The 22,156-nt window shown below is 33.9% G+C and overlaps 1 protein-coding gene across 4 annotated transcripts in view; it reads right to left on the bottom strand.

Moving 5' to 3' along the window:
• The window catches only part of GABRA3 (gamma-aminobutyric acid type A receptor subunit alpha3), a 273,077-nt gene that overhangs the window by 147,242 nt on the left and 103,679 nt on the right, over nt 1-22,156 (bottom strand). For 3 of the 4 annotated variants that reach the window (XM_079124688.1, XM_079124689.1, XM_079124686.1), the window contains 2 exons: nt 19,443-19,608; nt 9,757-9,878 (listed from right to left, as the gene is read on the bottom strand). In XM_079124688.1, the coding sequence (XP_078980814.1) occupies nt 9,757-9,878; nt 19,443-19,582 (262 nt within the window). In that variant the 5' untranslated portion in view covers nt 19,583-19,608. Of the gene's footprint in view, nt 1-9,756; nt 9,879-19,442; nt 19,609-20,135; nt 20,233-22,156 lie in introns of all 4 variants that reach the window. The other variant, XM_079124687.1, reaches the window with a different exon arrangement.

Raw genomic sequence — 22,156 nt, 5'->3', positions numbered from 1 at the left:
CATAAATCAGCAAGATATGACAATCATAAACATCTATGCCCCAAACAGTGGCTCATCCATGTATGTCAAACAAATCCTTCTCAATTTCAGAAACCAAATAGACCATAACACAATAATACTAGGTGATTTTAACACACCTCTCTCACCACTGGACAGATCTTCCAAACAAAAATTGAACAAAGAAACCATAGACCTCAATAACACAATCAATAATTTAGACTTAACGGACATTTATAGATTATACCATCCAACCAAGTGCGAATACACTTTCTTCTCAGCAGCACATGGATCCTTCTCTAAAATAGACTATATATTATGCCACAAAGGTAATGTAAGCAAATACAAGAAGATAGAGACACTACCTTGTATTCTATCAGATCATAATGGATTGAAATTAGAAATAAATGAAAGAGTAAAAAACAGAAGCTACTCTAACACCTGGAGATTAAACAATGTGCTATTACATGATGAATGGATAACAGAAGATATTAGGAAGGAAATTAAAAAATTCTTAGAGGTAAATGAGAACAAAGAAACATCATATCAAAATCTTTGGGACACTATGAAAGCAGTACTTAGAAGAAAATTTATTTCATGGAGCGCATTCAATAAAAGAAGTAAAAATCAACAAATAAACGACCTAACACTACAGCTCAAAGCCCTAGAAAAAGAAGAACAGAGCAACACCAAAAGTAGTAGAAGACAGGAAATAGTTAAACTCACAGCTGAAATCAACGAAATTGAAACAAAAGAAACAATAGGAAAAATTGACAAAATAAATAGTTGGTTCTTTGAAAAAATAAACAATATTGATAAACCCTTAGCCACTCTAACAAAGAGAAGACGAGAGAAAACCCAAATCACTAAAATTCGGAATGAACAAGGAAATATCACAACAGACACAACTGAAATACAAAACATAATTAGAAGCTATTTTGAAAATCTATATTCCAACAAAATAGAAAATTTCGAAGACATCAACAGCTTTCTAGAGACATACGAATTGCCTAAATTGAATGAGGAGGACATACACAATTTAAATAGTAATGAAGTAGAAGAGGTCATCAAAAGCCTACCAACAAAGAAAAGTCCAGGACCAGATGGGTTCTCAGCCGAGTTCTACAAAACCTTTAAAGAAGAGCTCATTCCAATACTTCTCAAAGTATTCCATGAAATAGTAGAGGAGGGAACCCTCCCAAACTCATTCTAGAAGCCAATATTACCCTGATACCCAACCACACAGAGACACATCGAGGAAAGAAAATTTCAGACCAATATCATTAATGAACATTGACGCAAAAATTCTCAACAAAATTTTAGCAAATCACATACAAAAATGTATTAAAAAGATAGTGCACCATGATCAAGTGGGTTTTATCCCAGGGATGCAAGGTTGATTCAACATCCGGAAATCAATAAATGTAATTCACCATATCAATAGACTTAAAGTCAGGAATCACATGATTATTTCAATAGATGCAGAGAAAGCATTTGATAAAATACAGCATCCCTTCATGCTCAAAACACTAGAAAAAATAGGGATAGTGGGAACATTCCTTAACATTATAAAGGCCATCTATGCTAAGCCCATGGCTAATATAATTCTAAATGGTGTAAAACTGAAAGCATTCCCCCTACAAACTGGAACAAGGCAGGGATGCCCTCTTTCACCACTTCTATTCAACATTGTACCTGAAATGCTAGCCAGAGCAATTAGACCAAAGAAATTAAAGGAATAGGAATAGGAAAAGAAGAACTCAAACTATCCCTATTTGCGGATGATATGATTATATACTTAGAGGAACCAGGAAATTCCACCAGAAAACTTTTAGAACTCATAAGTGAATTCAGTAAAGTAGCAGGTTACAAGATCAATGCTCATAAATCCAATGCATTTTTATACATAAGCGATGAATCCTCAGAAAGAGAAATTATGAAAACTACCCCATTCACGATAGCCTCGAAAAAAATAAAATACTTGGGAATCAATCTCACAAAAGAGGTGAAAGACCTCTACAATGAGAACTAGAGAACACTAAAGAAAGAAATTAAAGAAAACCTTAGAAGATGGAAAGATCTCCCATGTTCTTGGATAGGCCGAATTAATATTGTCAAAATGGCCATACTACCAAAAGTGCTATAGAGATTCAATGCAATTCCAATTAAAATCCCAATGATGTACCTTACAGAAATAGAGCAAGAAATCATGAAATTCATCTGGAAGAATAAGAAACCCAGAATAGCTAAAGCAATCCTTTGCAGGAAAAATGAAGCAGGGGGTATTGCAATACCCAAACTTCAACTTTATTACAAAGCAATAGTAACAAAAATGGCATGGTATTGGTACCAAAATAGACAGGTAGATCAATGGTACAGAATAGAGGACATGGACACAAACCAAAATAAATACAACATTCTAATAGTAGCCAAAGGTGCCAAAAATATGCAATGGAGAAAAGATTGCCTCTTCAACAAATGGTGCTGGGAGAATTGGAAATCCATATGCAACAGAATGAAACTAAACCCATATCTCTCACCCTGCACAAAACTCAACTCAAAATGGATTAAGGACCTTGGATTCAGACCAGAGACTCTGCAGATTATAGAAGAAAAAGTAGGTCCAGATCTTCAACATGTCAGCCTAGGACAAGACTTCCTCAACAGGACTCCCATAAGCGCAAGAAATAAAAGCAAGAATCAATAACTGGGATAGATTCAAACTAAAAAGCTTTCTCTCAGCAAAGGAAACTGTCAGCAATGTGAAGAAAGAGCCTACAGAGTGGGAGAATATCTTTGCCAATCATACTTCAGATAGAGAACTAATCTCCAGAATGTATAAAGAACTCAAAAAACTCTACACCAAGAATACAAATAATCCAATCGACAAATGGGCTAAGGAAATGAACAGACACTTCACAGAAGAAGACGTACAAGCAATCAACAAACATATGAAAAAATGTTCAACATCTCTAGTAATAAGAGAAATGCAAATCAAAACCACCCTAAGATTCCATCTCACCCCAATTAGAATGGCGATTATCAAGAATACGAGCAACAACAGGTGTTGGTGAGGATGTGGGGAGAAAGGTACACTCATACATTGCTGGTGGGGTGCAAATTCGTGCAGCCACTCTGGAAAGCAGTGTGGAGATTCCTTAGAAAACTTGGAATGGAACCACCATTTGACCCAGCTATCCCACTCCTTGGTCTATACCCAAAGGACTTAAAATCAGCACACTACAGAGATACAGCCACATCAATGTTCATAGCTGCTCAATTCACAATAGCCAGATTGTGGAACCAACCTAGATGTCCTTCAATTGATGAGTGGATAAAGCAACTGTGGTATATATATACAATGGAATATTACTCAGCCATAAAGAATGATAAAATTATGGCATTTACAGGCAAATGGATGAAATTGGAGACCATCATGCTAAGTGAGATAAGCCAATCTCAAAAAAATTAAAGGACGAATGATCTTGCTGATAAGTGGATGATGACACATAAGGGGGAGGGTGGGGGGAGTTAGTGTTAGGGTTAGGGTTTGGGTTAGAGTTAGGGAGGGAGACAAGAATGGAGGAAGGAAGGACTGTTTAGAGGGAAAAGAAGGGTGGGAGGGGTGGGGGGAAGGGAAAATAATAATAGAATGAATCAAACAACATTATCATATGTAAATTTGTGATTATACAAATGGTATGCCTTTAACCCACGTACAAACAGACAAACAACATGTATCCCATGTGTTTACAATAAATAAAAAAAGAAAAAGAAAAAAAAATAATTAAAAAAAATGATAATAAAAAGGACAAATGAAACCAAATAAAGAACTGTCTAAAGATACTTAAAATGGCATAAAAGCAGATGAAAACTAGGAATATCACAACTGGAAAGGGTAGGAATGATCATTTTCAGATTTCTTATGGTACTGGTAAAAATACTACTTGTTGAAAAGATTATATTTCACCATTGAATTGACATAAAACCTTTGTAGAAAATTAGTTAAACACACACACACATAAGCATCTATTTCTGGACCCTTTCCTATTTCATTGATATATGATGATATTTATGCCAGAGTCAAACTGTCCTGATTACTGATACCAAAAAAAAAAAAATCTTCAAACCAAATACTAGAAGTCTTCCGAGATTGTTCATCCTTTTTGAAGGTATTTTGACTGTGTTACTGTTTTTGCATTTTTGTATCCGTTTTGGAATTAGTCTAGTGTATTGTACAAAAATCTTTTAGAAATTTATGTTGGGAATTCACTGAATTTATAGATTAATAAAATAACCAACATGTTAACAATTTTCAATTTTCATCTATGAACACAATATATGTCTTCATTTATGTAGATTTTTGCTTTAGAAACCCTTCAAAAATATGTTGTGATTTTTAGCATGGAGGGTTTGCATATCTTTGTGAACTTTATTCACATTCATTTAATATTTTGAATGTATTTTTATTTGCAGTTCTTAAATGGTAATTTCTAATTATTTGCCAGTATATAGAAATATTATTTTTATAGGGATCTATATAGTACAACCTTGCTAAAGTGATTTGGTTCCAGTAGATTTTTGTAGATTCCTTAGAATTTTGTAGTATCTGGTCTTGGGGAAATAATAAAAGCTGTGTTCATTTATATCCTTATTTTGTTCCTGACCTTAACCAAGGGATGCTCAGTTTCTCACCATTACATCATTAGTTTTTACAAAGGTGTCCTTCATTCGATAAAGGAAGATCCCTTCCATTCTTACTTTGCTATGAGTTTTTAATATGACTAAAACTTGAATTTCGTTGGATAATTTATCTGTATCTATTGAGATGATCATGTTTTTCCTTTTTATTCTGTATATACAGTGAAATAGATTGACTATAGAATTTTAGATGAACCTTGAATTCCTAGGATAAACTTCATTTGGTCATGTGAACTATCATGAATCCAATTTTCTAAAATTTTGTTGATAATATTTGTGCCGGTGTCCATGCGAGGTATTGCCCTGTGATTTCCCCTTTGTTGTGATGTCCTTGTCTGAATTGGGTAAGACAATAATCTTAGATTCATAAAAATCAATTAAGAAGTGCTGTTGCTTAATCAGTTCTCTGGAAGATATCATTGAATTGGTATCATTTTTTCCTTTAATCTTTTCCAGAATTCACCAGTAATACATTGGGAACCTGGAGAATTTTTATGGAAAGATTCCTCATTTAAAATTATCATTCCAGCCAAGCATGGTGGTATATCTCTATAATCCCAGCAAATTGGAAAGCTGAGGCAGGAGGATGGCAAGTTAGAGACCAGCCTGTGAAACTTAGCAAGATCCTGTCTCAAAATAAAAATAAAAGGAATTATTTTAAAATAAAAGCTTAAAAATAACTAAATTCATAATAAATAAATAAATAAATAAAGTGCCTGGGGATGTAACTCAGAGGTAAACCACCCCTGGGTTAAATCCCCAGTACTGCTAGGAAGGAAGGAAAGTAGGAAGGAAGGAAGAAGGGAAGGAAATCTTTAAAAGATGTGGGGCTCTCCAGGCTATTTGTTCTTTCAAAAACTTTGGTAGTCTATGTCTTTCAAGACATTTTTCTATATAATTTCTGTTGTCAATTCTATTGGCATAATAGTAGCATAAAACATTCCCTTACTCTTTCACATATTATCATCTATAATGACACACTCTCACTACAGGTGTGGCAACTTGTATCTTCTTTCTTTACTCCCTGATAATTCTAGCTAGAAGTTTACTAATTTTATTAATATACCAAATAGCAATGTTTTGTTTTTATTGATTTTCCCTATATTTGTTTTCTCTTTTATTGATTTTTGTTCTTGTATATATTATGTATTATATAATAATTTGTTTTAATTAATTATATAAATTAGTATATATTGATCATATAATAAATTTTATATTGGTTATATATAATACAATATTGTATATCATATAGTTATTATGGAAATTTGTTATAACATTTTATAATTTATTATTTAATAATACTTAATAATTAATTCATTATTATTTGTTCTTTTTAATACTTCCTTAAGGTAAAGGCTTGGAGAATTGATTTTAGGCTGCTCCTTGCTAATACAGTCATTTAGTGTTATAGGATTTCCTTTTAGAACTGCTTTATGTCATGTTTTTATTTCATTCAGTGGAAAATATCTTAAATTTTCCTTTTGATTTCTGCTTTGACTCATAGGTTACCTAAAAGTATAATATTTAGTCCCCAGGTACTTGGAGATTATCCAGATATTTCTGTTATTGATTTTTAATTTAACTTCATTTTGGCCAGAGACAATAATTTGTGTGTTGTGAACACTTTTCATTTTTTATAAGTGAGCATATGGTCTATCTTGGTAAATGTTCTGGGTACACTAGAAAAGAATGTATATTCTGCTTTTGTTGGCTGGAATGTTCTAAAAGTGCCACTTTGGTCAGGTTGGTTTGTAGTGCTTTGATTTTCTGCTGTTTCTGCTTATTTTCTGTCAGATCTGTGTTGAAATCCATAGCTCTAGTTAAAGATCTTCTCTTTCTCCTTTCAGGTGAAACCACGGCAGGTATCTGGAGATTGATCTCTCTCTCTCTCTCTCTCTCTCTCTCTCTCTCTCTCTTATTCATGCAGCTCTGTCTTCTAAATTCTAGCTACTATAGGCCTCCCCAACTTCTCAACACTTTCTCATCAATGGAGAGAAACCACCAGGCACTATTTGGGGTCCCTGTCCCTGCACTCTACCCTGAAAACACTGTTCAGGCAGCAAACATTTCTGATTGTAGGGCTCAATTGTTTTCTTTCTTTAAGGGTCACTATGCTATACTGCCCTTGATCAATTTCTGAAAACCTTATAGAATATGTTCATTCTCAGTTATTATCTGAGAGGTTAAATCTGATCCTCCTACTCCATTTTAGCCAGAAACAAAAGTTTCCACTCATTATTCATCGATGCTGAAATTCCACATATCTACAACTAAACTAATTTCCATTTCCTGATCCTACCTTTATTACTCCAATCAGAACTCCAAAAGAAACAAAACAGCACAGTTTCTTCTCGCGTCGAGTATCCATAATTTTAAAAATAGAACCACCCAATCACAGAAACCAGGAAGTGGAATTTATCCCTTTCTTCTAACCTTTGTTTGACCCCATACTCTAATCAGTTACCAAATTCTCTCTTTTCCCACAGTCATGATCTTCATCCTGGAAAAAATGCAATTAATTTATGACTGATCTCTTCCTCTTGTACTTCCCTATTTTACTCCATTATTTGTATCAAAACAACTATCTTATAGCCTTACTTAAAAACAGACAGAAAAAATCGGAAAACACATCTTTCACTTTACTTAGTGTGTTCATTTTAGTGGCATGCATGTAGTAATTCCAGAACTGTTTTGGGTATAATATAGGATTGAGAAAATATATCAGTGAAAAATACTGTGTTGAACTACAGTTAGTAGTGTTAGTACAAATTTATTACACATACAAGTATATACTTGTTTATACAAATATTCATATATATGCATATATATATGTCTGTATATATATACATATGTACAAATATATAGAGATGTATGTATGTATATATAAAACCCACACACATATAAATATATATATATATATGTATACATATGTCTGTATTTTCTATTTTGCCATTAATGACCACTGAAAGGTCCTAGAAGCAATCACAACCTTATTGCAAGAAGTTTGAGTTTATAAATAATTTCCCACAATAAGATACCATTTCTTTGTAGAGAAATGAATGATTGCAAGGCTGAATAACAAGGTAAAAGATTAAGAATGGAATGTACCATTATGACATATACTTTAAAAATGTTCAATATATGAAGTGAATATATCAAAAGGAAATAGAAGCCAGATTGAACAGACCCCCAATAGGCAAGTATGGAAAACTGTAAGCAAAAATTTTAATCAAAATGAATAATGATACTAATGTATTATAATTCCCTGAAAAAATAAGAATGCATTTTTACTGACTATGAGCTAATTATTTAAAGGTAAAGAGAATGCCAGATAATAAAGGTAGAGGAAAAAACGGGTTTAGAAAAATCATCCTTTTGCAACCATAACTTTTATTATTCATGCAAGAATAATCAATAGTTGCTAAAAATATTGGGTACAACTTGGAACAGGAGCAGAATAGTGTCAAATAATATCCCCATGAATTACTTATTAATTGTAAGCTTAAAATAGAAATTTTAGAGTGGAGTAACCTGGTGGACACTAAAATTAACATCACAATAATGAAGCAAACAGACATCATGTCTCCTTCTTGAGTAATGCATTGAGAAAGACACGATTTACTCCTGTGGTTTTATTTCCAAATATGTATAAGGAAGATGTAATTGATAGCATGAGAGAAAAGAAATACTGAGCAACTATACTAGACTATAGGTTAAAGAGTCATGACAATAAATGCAATGAATAATTCTGGGTTGCATTGTAAATGAAGGAAAATTGCTATAGCAGACACTTTGGGAATAATTAGAAAAATTTAAATATGGACTGAAAAATTGCAAGGGCATATTATGTTAAGCTACATTTTCTTAATTTGTAATTGTATTGTATTTTATAAAATTATTTACTTGTTCAAAGGAAATATGCACTGAAGTACATATTTAGCAATGAAGGGAAATGATATCTGTGACTAATTCTCAAATGATTTTGGAAAAAAATTAAACACACACACTTTCACACTTACCACTTCAACACAGCCCATGACATATTATAATTCATTTATTTTATTGTGATCATATTTCTGATTATACTAAACTGATGGCCAACTGCAATCCCATCTAGCCTTTAGATTGCTCCTCTTTGGAGGATCAGGCTGACATGTGCTCAGGGTTTTGAGAACAAAGGCATGTTCCTAGTCCACACCTGTCATCTAAGCAGTGATTTTTGTTGTAGATGTTATTGTTTGTTTTTTACTAGAAACTGTTTTTGTCAAACTTTGAGGTGTAATACTCCAGATATATTTGCCTAAAATTCTGAAACTTTCCAAAACCAAACTATAAATGTTGTGTATTGAAATAAAGGATTAGCAGAGTACAATACAGCCATATCAATGTTTATCACAGCACAATTCACAACAGCTAAATTATGGAATAATCCCAGATATACCCATCAATTCGTGAATGGATTAAGAAATTGTTACACACACACACACACACACACACACACACACAATGGAGTCCTACTCAGTCATAAAAGAAAAAATAAAATTATGGCATTTGCCATAAAATAGATGACAATGTGGAATATCATGCTAAGTAAAATTAGGCAAACTCAGAAACTCAAAGGTCACATGTTGTATTTCCTACGTAAAAACTAGAGGAAAATAAAGGAAACAGGGAGGGAAAGATAGGATAACATGAATAACTAATTGAATACAAATTAATAGATGAGTGAAAGGAAGTCTACTTGAGTAGAGGAAGGAGAATGGGAGAGAGGAGGGAAAAATCAGAGGGAAAAGGTAGGGATTATGAATTGAAATCCATTTCCACACATGTATTGAGTATGTCAGGAAGAATCCAACTACTATGTATATACTATGTATATAAAGCTGTAATAAAAATATTTAAAGGGAAAAAAGAGAAAGGATTAGAACTAATTCCCAGTGCTCTAAAGGAGGAAACTCAGCTTTACACTAACCTCCTTGATCAATAGACTGCTAAAGGTACTTTATGACTCCTTTAGATAAAAAGGGCTGAGTACAGGATCTGAAAAGAAAAACTGACCTCCAAGTCCAGGTCTCAGTCGGTTATCATAACCATCCAGAAGACGATCCAAGATTCTAGTGAAAATAGTGATGTTGTCGGTGCTGTCATCAGGAATATCTGGGGCATGCTTAGGAGAGAGTCTGATACAATACAAAGAAGAGAAAAGGAAAATAGTGGTTCTTAATAGGAAATAGTTACATGTCTAAACTTTTTAATTCAGGATAATTTCAAGCAATAGAGCAAGATTAATCAGTACATCAGCTTTTACTTCAGCATTAGGTAGATGTTCACCAGGTATATGTTCCAACCCCATCCCAGCAGTGAGGAAACATAAGCAGGAATTGTGGACAGAGTGTTACTAGGAACAGTACCTGGCACACAGTTGATTCAACAATTTTTTGTGTGAATGAATAGGTTTCAAAATAAAGAAGAGAAACATTGTTTCTGAGAACTTGCCCCTTATTTAGCGTAGAGAAATCCAAGTTCACAGAATAACAGAGTGAGATAAATCGTTGAATTGCATCTAGGTTAACCCCCATCCTCACCTTATGGAGAGAGGACATTGGCAGTAGTAATCTGTCTAATATTAGAGCTACTAGGACTCTTTAAAGAATTCCTAATCTCTCCCATTTAAAACATGGACAACAAACTCAGAAAGGAAGATGAATTTTCCCACTCTTATTGCTAGTAGAGGCAAAGATTGAATTAAAATTCAAATTTTCTGACTTTCTAATGTGCCTCAGCTACTTCCTGCTTTTCCAGTTTGGATACCTTTATGAACAACATGCACTTTATTAACCACCTAATCAGATCAGGCACTGTGACATGTATCTATACATTTTGAGGAGGAAATTGATGTGGTTTGGCATGACCAGATATTTTTTTTTAAATCCCTGTGTAGTTCAGGAGAAGGAAGAATATGGTGAAAGAAATGGCTATTGCTGAGGTTAAATAAGGATGGTGTAGCATTAAGTAATGAATGAAGAACTAGAAATCCTGGTGCCCACCTTATTTAGAACTGGGGTAGACCGTTAAACAAATTATTGTACTATATATCTTTATATCTTTAAATCTTGGCTTTCCCTATTCTTTTTTTTTAATTTTGAGGGAGGTATAGCAATGATTAAATTCAGGGGTACTAGACCACTAAGTCACATTCTCAGCCATATTTTGTATTTTATTTAGAGACAGGGTCTCACTGAGTTGCTCAGTACCTTGTTTTTGCTGAGGCTGGCTTTGAACTTGCGATACTCCTGCCTCAGTCTCCTGAGCCACTAGGATTACAGGTGTGTGCCACCACTGCACCCAGCTGGCTTTCCCTATTCTTAACTTGGACTCAGAAAGTTGACTTTAATAAGTATGTAATAATTATTCCCAGTATCTAGTTTATTAGAGCTGTAAAAACCACAAGATACCAGTTAAGTAAATGTCCTAAGAGACAGTTAATACTTTCCACCAATATTTATGTCTAAAAGTGAGCAAGGTTTCTATGATCAAAAGAGCTTGAGAAAGAATCTACAGGGTACTAGAAACATCTGAATTGAATAGTTCTCACCCTAAACTGTCATTTTCTATCAGATGACTTAGTAAAAGTCTTTTTGAATTGTGGGTTTCTTAATTCATAAACATAATTCAATTTACTTATACATTTTATTATTAACTATGTGATCAATACTATTCTAGGTATTGTTATATAACATAAAATAAAGTAAAACTAAGTAACTCTTCCCATGCTGAGATAATTAAATTATAAAATAAATACACAAGGAAAGGGGAATTAGGCTTAAAGACTCTGAAGACATGATTTGAGTTTATTAGTTGTATGACCTTAGGTAACCATATAATACCTCTAGTTTTAACTCTAACAACAAAAATCACTTCAAAAATATGTTGTATAAATATTAAATAACATATTAAAATCACCAGGATGAATGCTTCATATCTAGAAGTATTTGAAGTTTGTTTTTTTCTCTTTTAGAACAGTAGATTTGCATTCAAATGCATTATTCAAATGTAAGTAATAAAAACAAATAATTAGAATCTATATTAGTCAAAAGCCATAGGCACAGCTTCTGCCATAGAGACACTGGAACATAAGCAATAGAAGGATGCTTGGCTGGTTGAACACATCATGAAAAATGATCCAGATGCTTCATTAGAAAGGGGTAATAAAGAAGGTGATTGAAATATAGAGTTAACCAATTGACATCAATAAACTGAAGAGAGAAATGCAAACACCTTCTCAAATGACAGTCTACATCTGGCACAATCCACCAATGTTTTGGTCCATTTGACATAAGGACATGAAGAGTGGTTGTAGGAACTCAACTGATTTGATGAAAATCTCTTTCTTATTATCTCTTGACTTTCACTGTGAAGATTCTTAACCTTGGTGAGCCTAATTCATTTTCTTGGAAATAGATACAGAGTGAATGAGAAATCATTTCTTAGATTACTAGAACATAACAGAGAATTCTCTTAAATATATACACAAACCAAAAAGGACTTTAGATATTATCTATTCCAGATGGATTCACATATGGGAATGTTAAATTTCCTGAAAATAATTTTTAACTCAATTTGAGAGTTAATGGGAAAGATAAAAATTGGATCTAAAATTCCTAAATGCAAGGCCAATACACTGGATACTTCAACTGAAATACTAACTTTAATGAGAATGAATTTTCATTCCCTTATGACTCTGTTGATATGTTATCAGCATTGTTTACCAATAACTTTAAAACTTTAAAATCAGAAGTCAATGCTAAATGTTATCCCCAAACTATTATCAACAATTACTCTATGATTTTACACTTGATTACTGATATGTTTTTCTCCTGATGTGTACTAAATTGCTGCATGGAGAGCTGGAAGTTGGTTTAAGTTAGAACCCAAACTGGAACTCTCTTCTTCATAACTGTACTGCACCAAGATGCTGTAGTTTGTGCCTATCCAAAAGTATTTATGGAAAAAGAAAGAATCATAGTATGTTGGGATTATTGAGGACTTTAGAGATGATATAATTCCTTACCTTCATTTTACAGATTAGATACCTAGATATCAATGCCAATTAGAGAAAAAAAATTGTTTAGTCACATGTTTAAATTTGATGAGACTGATGCACTAACATATCTTATGTCTGTCACTATTGTTTGAATCAAATATGATAATAATAAACCCCCATTGTAAAATAAAATGATGTTACTAATACAATATCTGTAGGTTTGGCAAGTTTCATCATTTTTCTAGTTTTAAAGATGGATCAGTAGCAAGTTCACAGGATTAGAATCAAATGACTAGAGTGTTAGTTCTGGCTCTGTCACTTCCCTACATGTAAAATAGGGATAATAAAACCCTACCTTAGAAAGCTTTTGGAAGAAATAATTAAATAAGACAATAGAAACAAAATTGCTGTGCAAGTGAGGGATTTTCCTTAATTTTTTTCCAAACTCCGATAATTCAGTGAGAAACTTTGAAAGACATGTACTTTCAGACTGCACCAAAGTCAAGCTCACTAACCATGTAGAGATTAAATACAGGATGTCAGCAGTAACAGCGTTAATTCAATTACATCAAGGACCCTGGTGTGTTTGTGTTAGGGGAAAGCAGGATAGGCACAGCTGCAGAATTGCTGATGCAGATCATACAACAACCCAAAGGGAAGAGAAATTTACTTCATTAAAAGGATGACATTTTCCCTAATACTGAATATGTCCTGGGGGAGAATATGTTTTTTAAATAATGAACATTCTAGATTACTGGCAGATCATATCTCTGCATTACTTCCAAGGCTTCCGTAACTCTTCACAGTTTATCAAATAAAATCCCAACTCCTTAGCCTGACATTCATGGCCTTCTGCAATCTGGTCCCAATATATTTTTACAGTTGCAAATTCCACTAGTTTGCTTTCAGACCAGAAATCATAGTCAAATCAGATTACTTACCGTTTCCTAATATCCCGTTTTTATTTTCCAAGCCCACTCTTTTCCATGAGTGGAAAAGTCTTACTAAAGATTCATCTCATTAAGGATACCAGTTATATGCTGGGGAGGGAATGAGAAACAGCTACGATCCAATAGATCCAATAGCACACATTCTAATATCTTTACAGAAGTCACTTGAAGAAAAAAATTAACTTTTTTTAATAGAATATGCCTAATCCATCTAAGAAAGAGAGCTGGTCTTAAATATTTTCTACAATGTTGAAATGAATCTAGAGAAGTATTGGCTTGAGACACACCCCCTCACATATGCCCTACCTTTTCACATTAACTGTACTTGCCGAGTTAAAGTAAAATAAAGACCAAGTCCTTAATACCTTCTTTGGAACTGAAAGGCTCTGCTTCACAAAAAACACACAGGAAGAATAAACTACTGCATGTTGTAAATGACAAAGGTACTAGAACTTAGAGATGATTTTTCATTTAAAACACTGCCATAAAGGTTGTCTAGCTGTCCAGGCAAGACTATGCAAGTCTATTTCTCATAATTCATCTGAATTAACCACATTGCTAATGTATGAGCCTTATTTTGGCAACACTTTTGGTAAGTAAACTTTCATAAGCCAGTCTGTGAACCATTTATAACACTGTCTCTGTGAAGAAAAAGATTCTGACACAAAAGATGGGAAAACTGCAACACTGGAAATATCCTCTCCCTCACTGTTATTTGTTCTTTACTCCATACATACAGCTATGATCAAAACAATGAGCTGCCCACCAGTTCAAACCCTCTCATTCATTCCTGGTGACTGATATCCTTACAATCAACAGTTTGGCATTCATCAACTTAATCAAGTGATCAAATTTAGTATCAGTAGTACTGAGACAACTTCACTTCTAGAAATGATGCAATAAGAAGTCACAGTATCACCTATGAAGCGTTCTTGATCCTAGCCTCAAATGTACATCCTTGTCCTATGTCACAATGCTACATTTCCAACTCAAAGGAAAAATATTACAATCAAATGATGCTTATTATTTCTTCAGGCCCCATGAGAAGACTGCATTTACCCTGTATTAGCATGGTCCATCCAGTCATATGGCTGACATATTCAGTTCAGTGTCTGAGAGATTACTATGTATAAACAAATGTTTGTATACATAAAATAAATAGTCATATGCCTAATTCTTGCATTTATTTAATTTTATTTATTTATTTACTTACTTTTGGTCCCAGGGATTGAACCCAGGGGTGCTAAACACTGAGTAATATCCCCAGCACTTTTATTTTTATTTTTATTTTGAGGCAGGGTCTTGCTAAGTTGCTTAGGGTCTTGCCAAATTGCTGAGGCTGGCTTTGAACTTGCAAGCCTCCTGAATCACTGAGGTTACAGTCATGTGCCACCACACCTGGCCTAATTCTTACTTCTAAAAAAATAAATCTCTTTTTGATAACTATTTCCTCAAATAAAAGTCCATGAACCTCATAAGAAAACTTGTTCTACATGATATATCTACTGCTGGCCTTAGGTCCTTGCCCTATTCCTTGTGGTTTCCCATACTTCTATAATGAGTCTCTTTGCAAATCCACCCTCTTCAAATAATCTTAACCAAAATGTCCAGTTTGGGACCCTGACTGATTCAATTCAGTTTCAGTCAGAAATGGAGGATTCATCCAATACTTGTTTGCTACTTAGGCACTTACCTGTTGACCCACTATGAAATTGCTGATATTTGACCATTTTGACCCAGAAAAATTGTTTCATGATGGTTCAAATTACCACTGTACATATATATAGTTCTCACTTGTTGGTACAAATACAGAATCAGGAAGCAAGAGTATAATAAACATGTTAATTAAATGAATTTGAAATTATTCCTCATAGTTTTTCCTCAATAATATGGGACTAGGAATTAGAGTGGTATTCTAGACAACTCTAGAATAGGTGTTCTACTATTACATAACTTTATGATCTTAAGAAAGTTAATTTATCTTTCTGGACCTCAGTTTCTTCATGTAAAAAAGAAAGATCACATTAGGCACTATTTATGGGTCTTTCCATGTATGCCATTCTAAAGATCCATAATCTCATATCCCTAACTATACTATTAGTTCTTTGAAAATAGAAACTATAGCCCTAAGTATTAACCAAAGTTTTCTTACATTAGAATCATCTTGGTAATTGAATCAAATGCAGATTTTAGGTACCTTTGTCAGAACTTCTAAATCACAATCTTCAAGTGTGAAGCCTGCATTCTTGCTTACACATGTCAAACACTGAGAACCATTATATCTAGCATATGATATACAAAGCACTATTCAACAAACCATTGTTGATTGTTAAAGCTGCTAGGACAACCAGGTCAGATGATTTAATACAATAAACTAGTAAGGATGGATAAAGTAAGGCACCAAGGGAATTTTTTCAACACACAAAGGCATACTTAAGAAGGTCCAAAAATGAGCAAAAGGAAACAGCAGCTCCATTAAGTATCAGAACTTTCAGCATATACTACATATTATAAAGTTGAATTGGTTCCTTTGATCTAGTAAATGCAAATAAAGGGCCAAACCCTAATATTCTAAGCCAAGTTTTTAGTAGTATCAGACCTCCAAAGCCTGAATGTAAAAAAAAATTTTTTTCAAAAATATATCAGTGCATTATGATTATACATTATAGTGAGATTCATTGTGACACATTCACACATACGCATAGCATAAATTGATCTAAGCAATCATTATACCCTGGTATTAAAATCAAGCACTTCATTCTGCTTTCATGGAAAGGATTTCTTGGCCTCCTCTTTAGCATAATTGCTAAAGGGTTTGGGCTATCTGGTTTCCTAAGCATTAATAGGATGTAAACAAACTAATGTAAATAGGAAAGGTGACAACTAGCACTAAGCATGGGGATAAAAATTTTAAAAAGCAGAAAAAGAATGAATATAATGAATGCTCTTTATAAGGATCAAAATTCACCAAGAAAAGGGACTATCTTATTCATAATCTTTGTTTAGGTTTATAAGAAAACATGCAATATATTTCTAGAAAATTTTATTCTCTGAGTTAAAATTTTAAAAGACTCAACCCTTGATGTAAGATTTGTTTATTTAGAAGTTCTACCTTATTTAGAACATCTATCATGGCCAAATGAAATCAGATACATGAGGAGTTAATAATAAAGGACAAGTTTCACTTTCCATATTGGGAGCAAAAAAAGACACTCATATGCCAAGACTTAACTGTACTTTTATGTCCAGTTCTGTAGTCCTCAGCCCTGGAGATTACTGTAAAACTGCTAATAAAAGACTGAAAAACTCAGAGTACATCAATAACCCTGCAAAAATAATTCAAAACTTCTATTTTAAGATTCATGCTTCCAAGAAAATGGGACAATAACCAAATGTAAAGGAAAACAAAAACGCACACTAGGAAGGAATGAAATATCCTGTGTAATACTGAAACATTTCAAACCTACAGTGTTTTTCCTAGTAATGGTATCCCCTTGTGTTATGATTTAGACATGAGGTGTCCCCCAATATCTCATATTTGAGACAATGCAAGAATTTTCATAGGTGAAATATTTAGATTATGAGGGGTGTAAACTAATTGGCACATTAATCCAGTATGTGGATTAACTGGGCTATCACTGTAGGCAGGTAGGGTAAGGCTAGAGTAAGTAGGTCAGTGGGGGGATGACTTTGGAGTTTATATATTTTATCCCTGATGAGCAGAGTTCTCTCTCTCTTTCCTGGATATCATGTTCTGCGCTGCTTTCCTTCACCACGCCCTTCCACCATGATGTTCTACCTCACCTCAGACCTAGAGATATGGACTCAGGTAGTCACAACTGAACATCTGAAACCATGCACCAAAATAAACTTTTCCTTCTCTGCATTGTTCTTGTCAGGTGTGTTGGTCACAAGAAGGAAAAAGCTGACTAAAACACAGGATTCTTAAGTTCAACAATGTTGAAGAACACAGGAGTTTGGTGGCAAGAGGACTAAGAAAAAAGGCTAATAAGGTAGATAGAAGCTGGATCATAGTGGGCTTTATAAAATTATAAGGAGTTTTTATTTTATTCTAGAAAGAATAAGACACCATTAAAGGGCTGTAAATAGATTTGGTACAATTTAGCATGCATGACAGAAGAAAAACTGTCTACAGAGTATAGATTAGATGGGAACCAAATACAGGCTTTTCCAGTGGTCCAAGTGGATTAAATTAGTATGGTAATGGGAAAGTGGAGAGAAAGTGGGTGAATTCAAGACATTCAGAGGGTATATATATAACAGATCTTAGGGATTGATTCAAACTGGAAAGTGAAGGGTAGAAATTGCCAAAAATAATTCCAAGTTTCCGGCTCAAGCAACAAAGTGCATAATGGTCACGTTGACCAAAATAGGGAAAATGGAAAAAGGGATATGTTTTTGTTTTGTCTTGTTTGTTCTCTATGGGGAGGGAGATGGAGATGATAAGACTACTTTGGACATTCTTATTTTAAATATTTTGTGAAATAACCAAGTGGACATATCCAATAAAATGCTGAATACAGAGGTCTGATATTCAAGAGAAGTCAGGAATGGAGGGTGAGATGAGAGTATAATGACAGCTTGAGGTGAGGCTACAGAAGTGTGGGCTCCTTGTCTCAAGGTAGAACTATTTCATAGCACCATTTATGATTCTTATTTCCCTGTGAGCTCAAATTGAGGCTATACTTCACACAAAATCACACTTTTGCTTAACTTTCCCCCTTTCCCTATCTCGTTGCCTTACATCCTTACAGTTTTCTGCTGTGAGTATTCACTTAATAAATCTTTTGCTCAAGAATACTTGTGTCAGATGGGAATGGTAAAGACAGCAGAATGAATGGACATCACTTTTCTATGTTCATATACAAATATACAACCAGTGAAACTCCACATCACATACAACCATACTTCAAGTATGTACGATATGTCAAAATACACTCTACTGTCATGTATATCTAAAAAGAATGAATGAAACAATTTTTAAAAAGAATACTTCTGTCATGCCCTGCTTCTAGAGATCCTAATTCTAAGTACCCAGAAATCATGTCTTTGAAGTCAAAGCAAATTATATTTATACTATGTGTGTGAGTATAATACATGTGTGTGTGTGTGTGTGTGTGTGTGTGTGTGTGTGTGTGTGTGTGTATGTTTGGTAACAGGGATTGAACCCAGGGACTCTTTACCACTGAGCCACATCCCAGCCCTTTTTTATGTTTTATTAGACAAAGTCTTGCTGAGTTACTTAGGGCCTCGCTAAGTTGTTGAGGCTGGCTTTGAATTCACAATCCTCCTTCACTCTCCCTAGCAGCTGGGATTACAGGCATGTGCCACTGTGCCCTGCTTATATGTGTAGATTTTATATATACTCTATACTTTTGTTTTACTTTATGACCAAAAAGACAGCAGTGAGTATAAGAATGGGTGAGAGACAGGTATAAGAAATAAAACAGACCATTACTTCAAGAAGTATGAATGAGAACGGGAACAAACTCTTAAGGCATTATCTACTTTCAAGATACCACAGAGGGTATTCTGCATGGGCTAGGGAGTTGCCCATGAAGATCTTTGAGTTCTCTTTTTATCTTGACATCCTGAGCTGATTATTTTTCTTCCAAATACAGTGTAATATATCAGAGACCAGAGTATTTGTTTCATCTGGGGAAAACTCTGAAATCTGAGGTAGACATTTATCAAATTCATTTTTTGTCCTAAGGCTTAAGTATTCTTACCCGCCAATATCTTGCTTCACAAAGTCCCCAGGTTCTTGTCGTCTTGATTCCCCTTGGCCAGTTGTTCCAGGGAAAATATTAATCAGGAAAAGAACCCCAAGTCTGGTCATGTAGAAGTGACACATTTGTGTGATAATCATCTTCTCAGGCACTAAGTTGGAGAGACCTGTGAAATTCACAGTACAAGGAAAGGGCAATGGACAAAAGGTTAAAAAACAAAGGGAGGGAGGAGGAAGAGACTAAAAATATATTCAGCTCTATTACAACAATTTACCTCTCGTAGTATCCAGTTATGGAATGCTTAACCTGATATCCTCCTTCCCCCAACTCATCAGTGCCACCAAAATTTACTCCAAAATATAACACCTCTTCTGAGTACACCAGAACCCATCCACAAAAGGATGCATAGGGTAGTATAAATAGATCTAGATTAAAAAGTCAGGAGTCTTAAGATTTATTTCCATCTCTTTCCTTGTCTTCCTCTATGACTAGGTAAGTCCCAAAACCTTCATTAGTTTCAGTTACCTCTTACAATTCAAGAGCTTAAAATGGTTTCTCATGTCTTCATTTTATTTCTGCTAATTCCATTTGATCTTTAATGTCACAAAAGCCTTTTCCTTGGTTAACTGTGTAATAATGTAGAACTTCTGGCATATTAACACCTGCAGATTTGCCATGTAAGGTAGCACACACCTGTAATCCCAGCATCTTATGAGGCTGAAGCAGCAGGATTGCAAGTTCAAGGCCAGCTTCAGCTACTTAGCAAGTCCTTCAGCAACTTAGCAAGTCCCTGTCTCAATAAAAGCATGGGGGAGACATATATATATATATATGATATAAAGAGATTACAGGATATATATATATATATATATATATATATATATATATCCTGTAATCTCTTCCTGTAATCTCTTTATATCATTTTTGGAATTCAAAAATCCTGGAATAAATAAATTGTTTCCTATGAATTGGGTTGAGAAAATCATAAGACACAATAGCTCTTGATTAAAATGCAATGTTTCCTCATTAAGAGATCATTTAGGGCAAAGCCAGTTCTTTTAGATAGGGGTCACAACATAAAGAAGAAATCTAAGCCCAGCCTGGCAGAGAAATTCCTAATAAATCATCAAGTTGTACAAATAATAGAATTAGTGATTTGGGATTGCCTACATGTAAGCTGTTCTATGAATTCTGTACTGGTAAAGACTCAAGATATGAAGTTAAGAAACAACCAATAAAGTTACACTTACTTGCTATTTCTAAACTATGTGGCTTGAGATTGAGACACTAATCACTTGAAGGACTCCTCTCACCCAATGCTACTATTTTTCAATCATATCAGTAGAATAATTTTCAGAGTGAATGAGGGATATGAAACTTTTCTTCCTAAGAAATCTTATGTATTAGACCAATAAGCAAAACATACATGTTGGGGGGTTATTCTAATTGATAAAAGATTAAGCAGAAGACTCCTTCTAAATATATCCCATTGCTATAAAGCAGTCACTGAATTCTATAAGGCTGTTCTCATAAATCTGGAACAGGCATTTGAAAAACAATACTGGAGGAGATAGATTTCTGACATGATGAAATATCCATATCAGAGATAATCATAGTATTCATTTGTATGGATATATTTGTCAGTATTTGACAATTTTACTTTCACAAAAACAGAAATTTCTTAGTTTAACCTAATATAGGTGCTATGACATTCATGATTCATGAGCTGTACAAGAGTTGTTGAACATTTTCCAGGAATGAACAGAAAGAGTACAGTTCAGAAAATCTTACCATGTAATTAGGAAAATATGGTTCATGATTAGACAATTCTGAGGCATGAGCAACATTCATGGAAAGGACAGTAACCACGATATATGCTGAAATATCCACAAATATCCACAGTACCTTAGCAGACCCGAATATTTTATGATCACTTGACAAGGGTCTATGCTAAGATAATCATCATACATGCACTGACAACTACTCCACAGGAATAACGAGACCTGGTAGAGGAGTTAACATCCAAACTGTAGAAATAACCCATAGAATATAAGACGTATCAATGAAGCATGCTCAGTAAATGTAAATGTATGAATAAAAATTTTGGGGTATAAGAAAAGATAGCCATGCTGCATGAACAAAGATATCTATGATACCTGTTCAACTATGCTATTCTAGTATATAACTATGAACTGTGCTCAAACTATGGTGAACAAGTAGCAAACTATCACACTAATAATTGATGACAATGACATAAAAGTAAATGTTAATGATTTAAAAGGTGAAAACTATGATATGTATAGTATGATACACAATATAGTATGGTATACAATATTATATGAAATTATAACTAAAGCACGTTAAAATAACCATTGAGCTTTAGAAAACAGTCATCATGTGTAGTATATAAAGACATGATACATACCCTCCAACAACCATGGCATTTTGTAAGGAAACATCACTATTATAAAGACATTTATGGAATAAAACCATATGATCATCAGATATGTGAGAACACCATAGCACATGAAGTAATAATCACAAAACAATCAAAGAGGACTTTGGAACACAGTAAATTAAAACATGGTGCATGATTAGAAGGATGCCACTGGACTGCTGCACAATAATACAAATATACTGATCTGTATTCTTAAAAATGGTTAAGAGGACACATTTTATGTTAGGCATTTTTTCTGTAATTGGGAAAAAGTTAT

This window comes from Sciurus vulgaris (assembly GCF_902686455.1).
Source record: "Sciurus vulgaris genome assembly, chromosome: X".
Lineage (NCBI taxonomy): Eukaryota > Metazoa > Chordata > Mammalia > Rodentia > Sciuridae > Sciurus > Sciurus vulgaris.
This window is presented reverse-complemented; position numbering and strand designations above follow the sequence as displayed.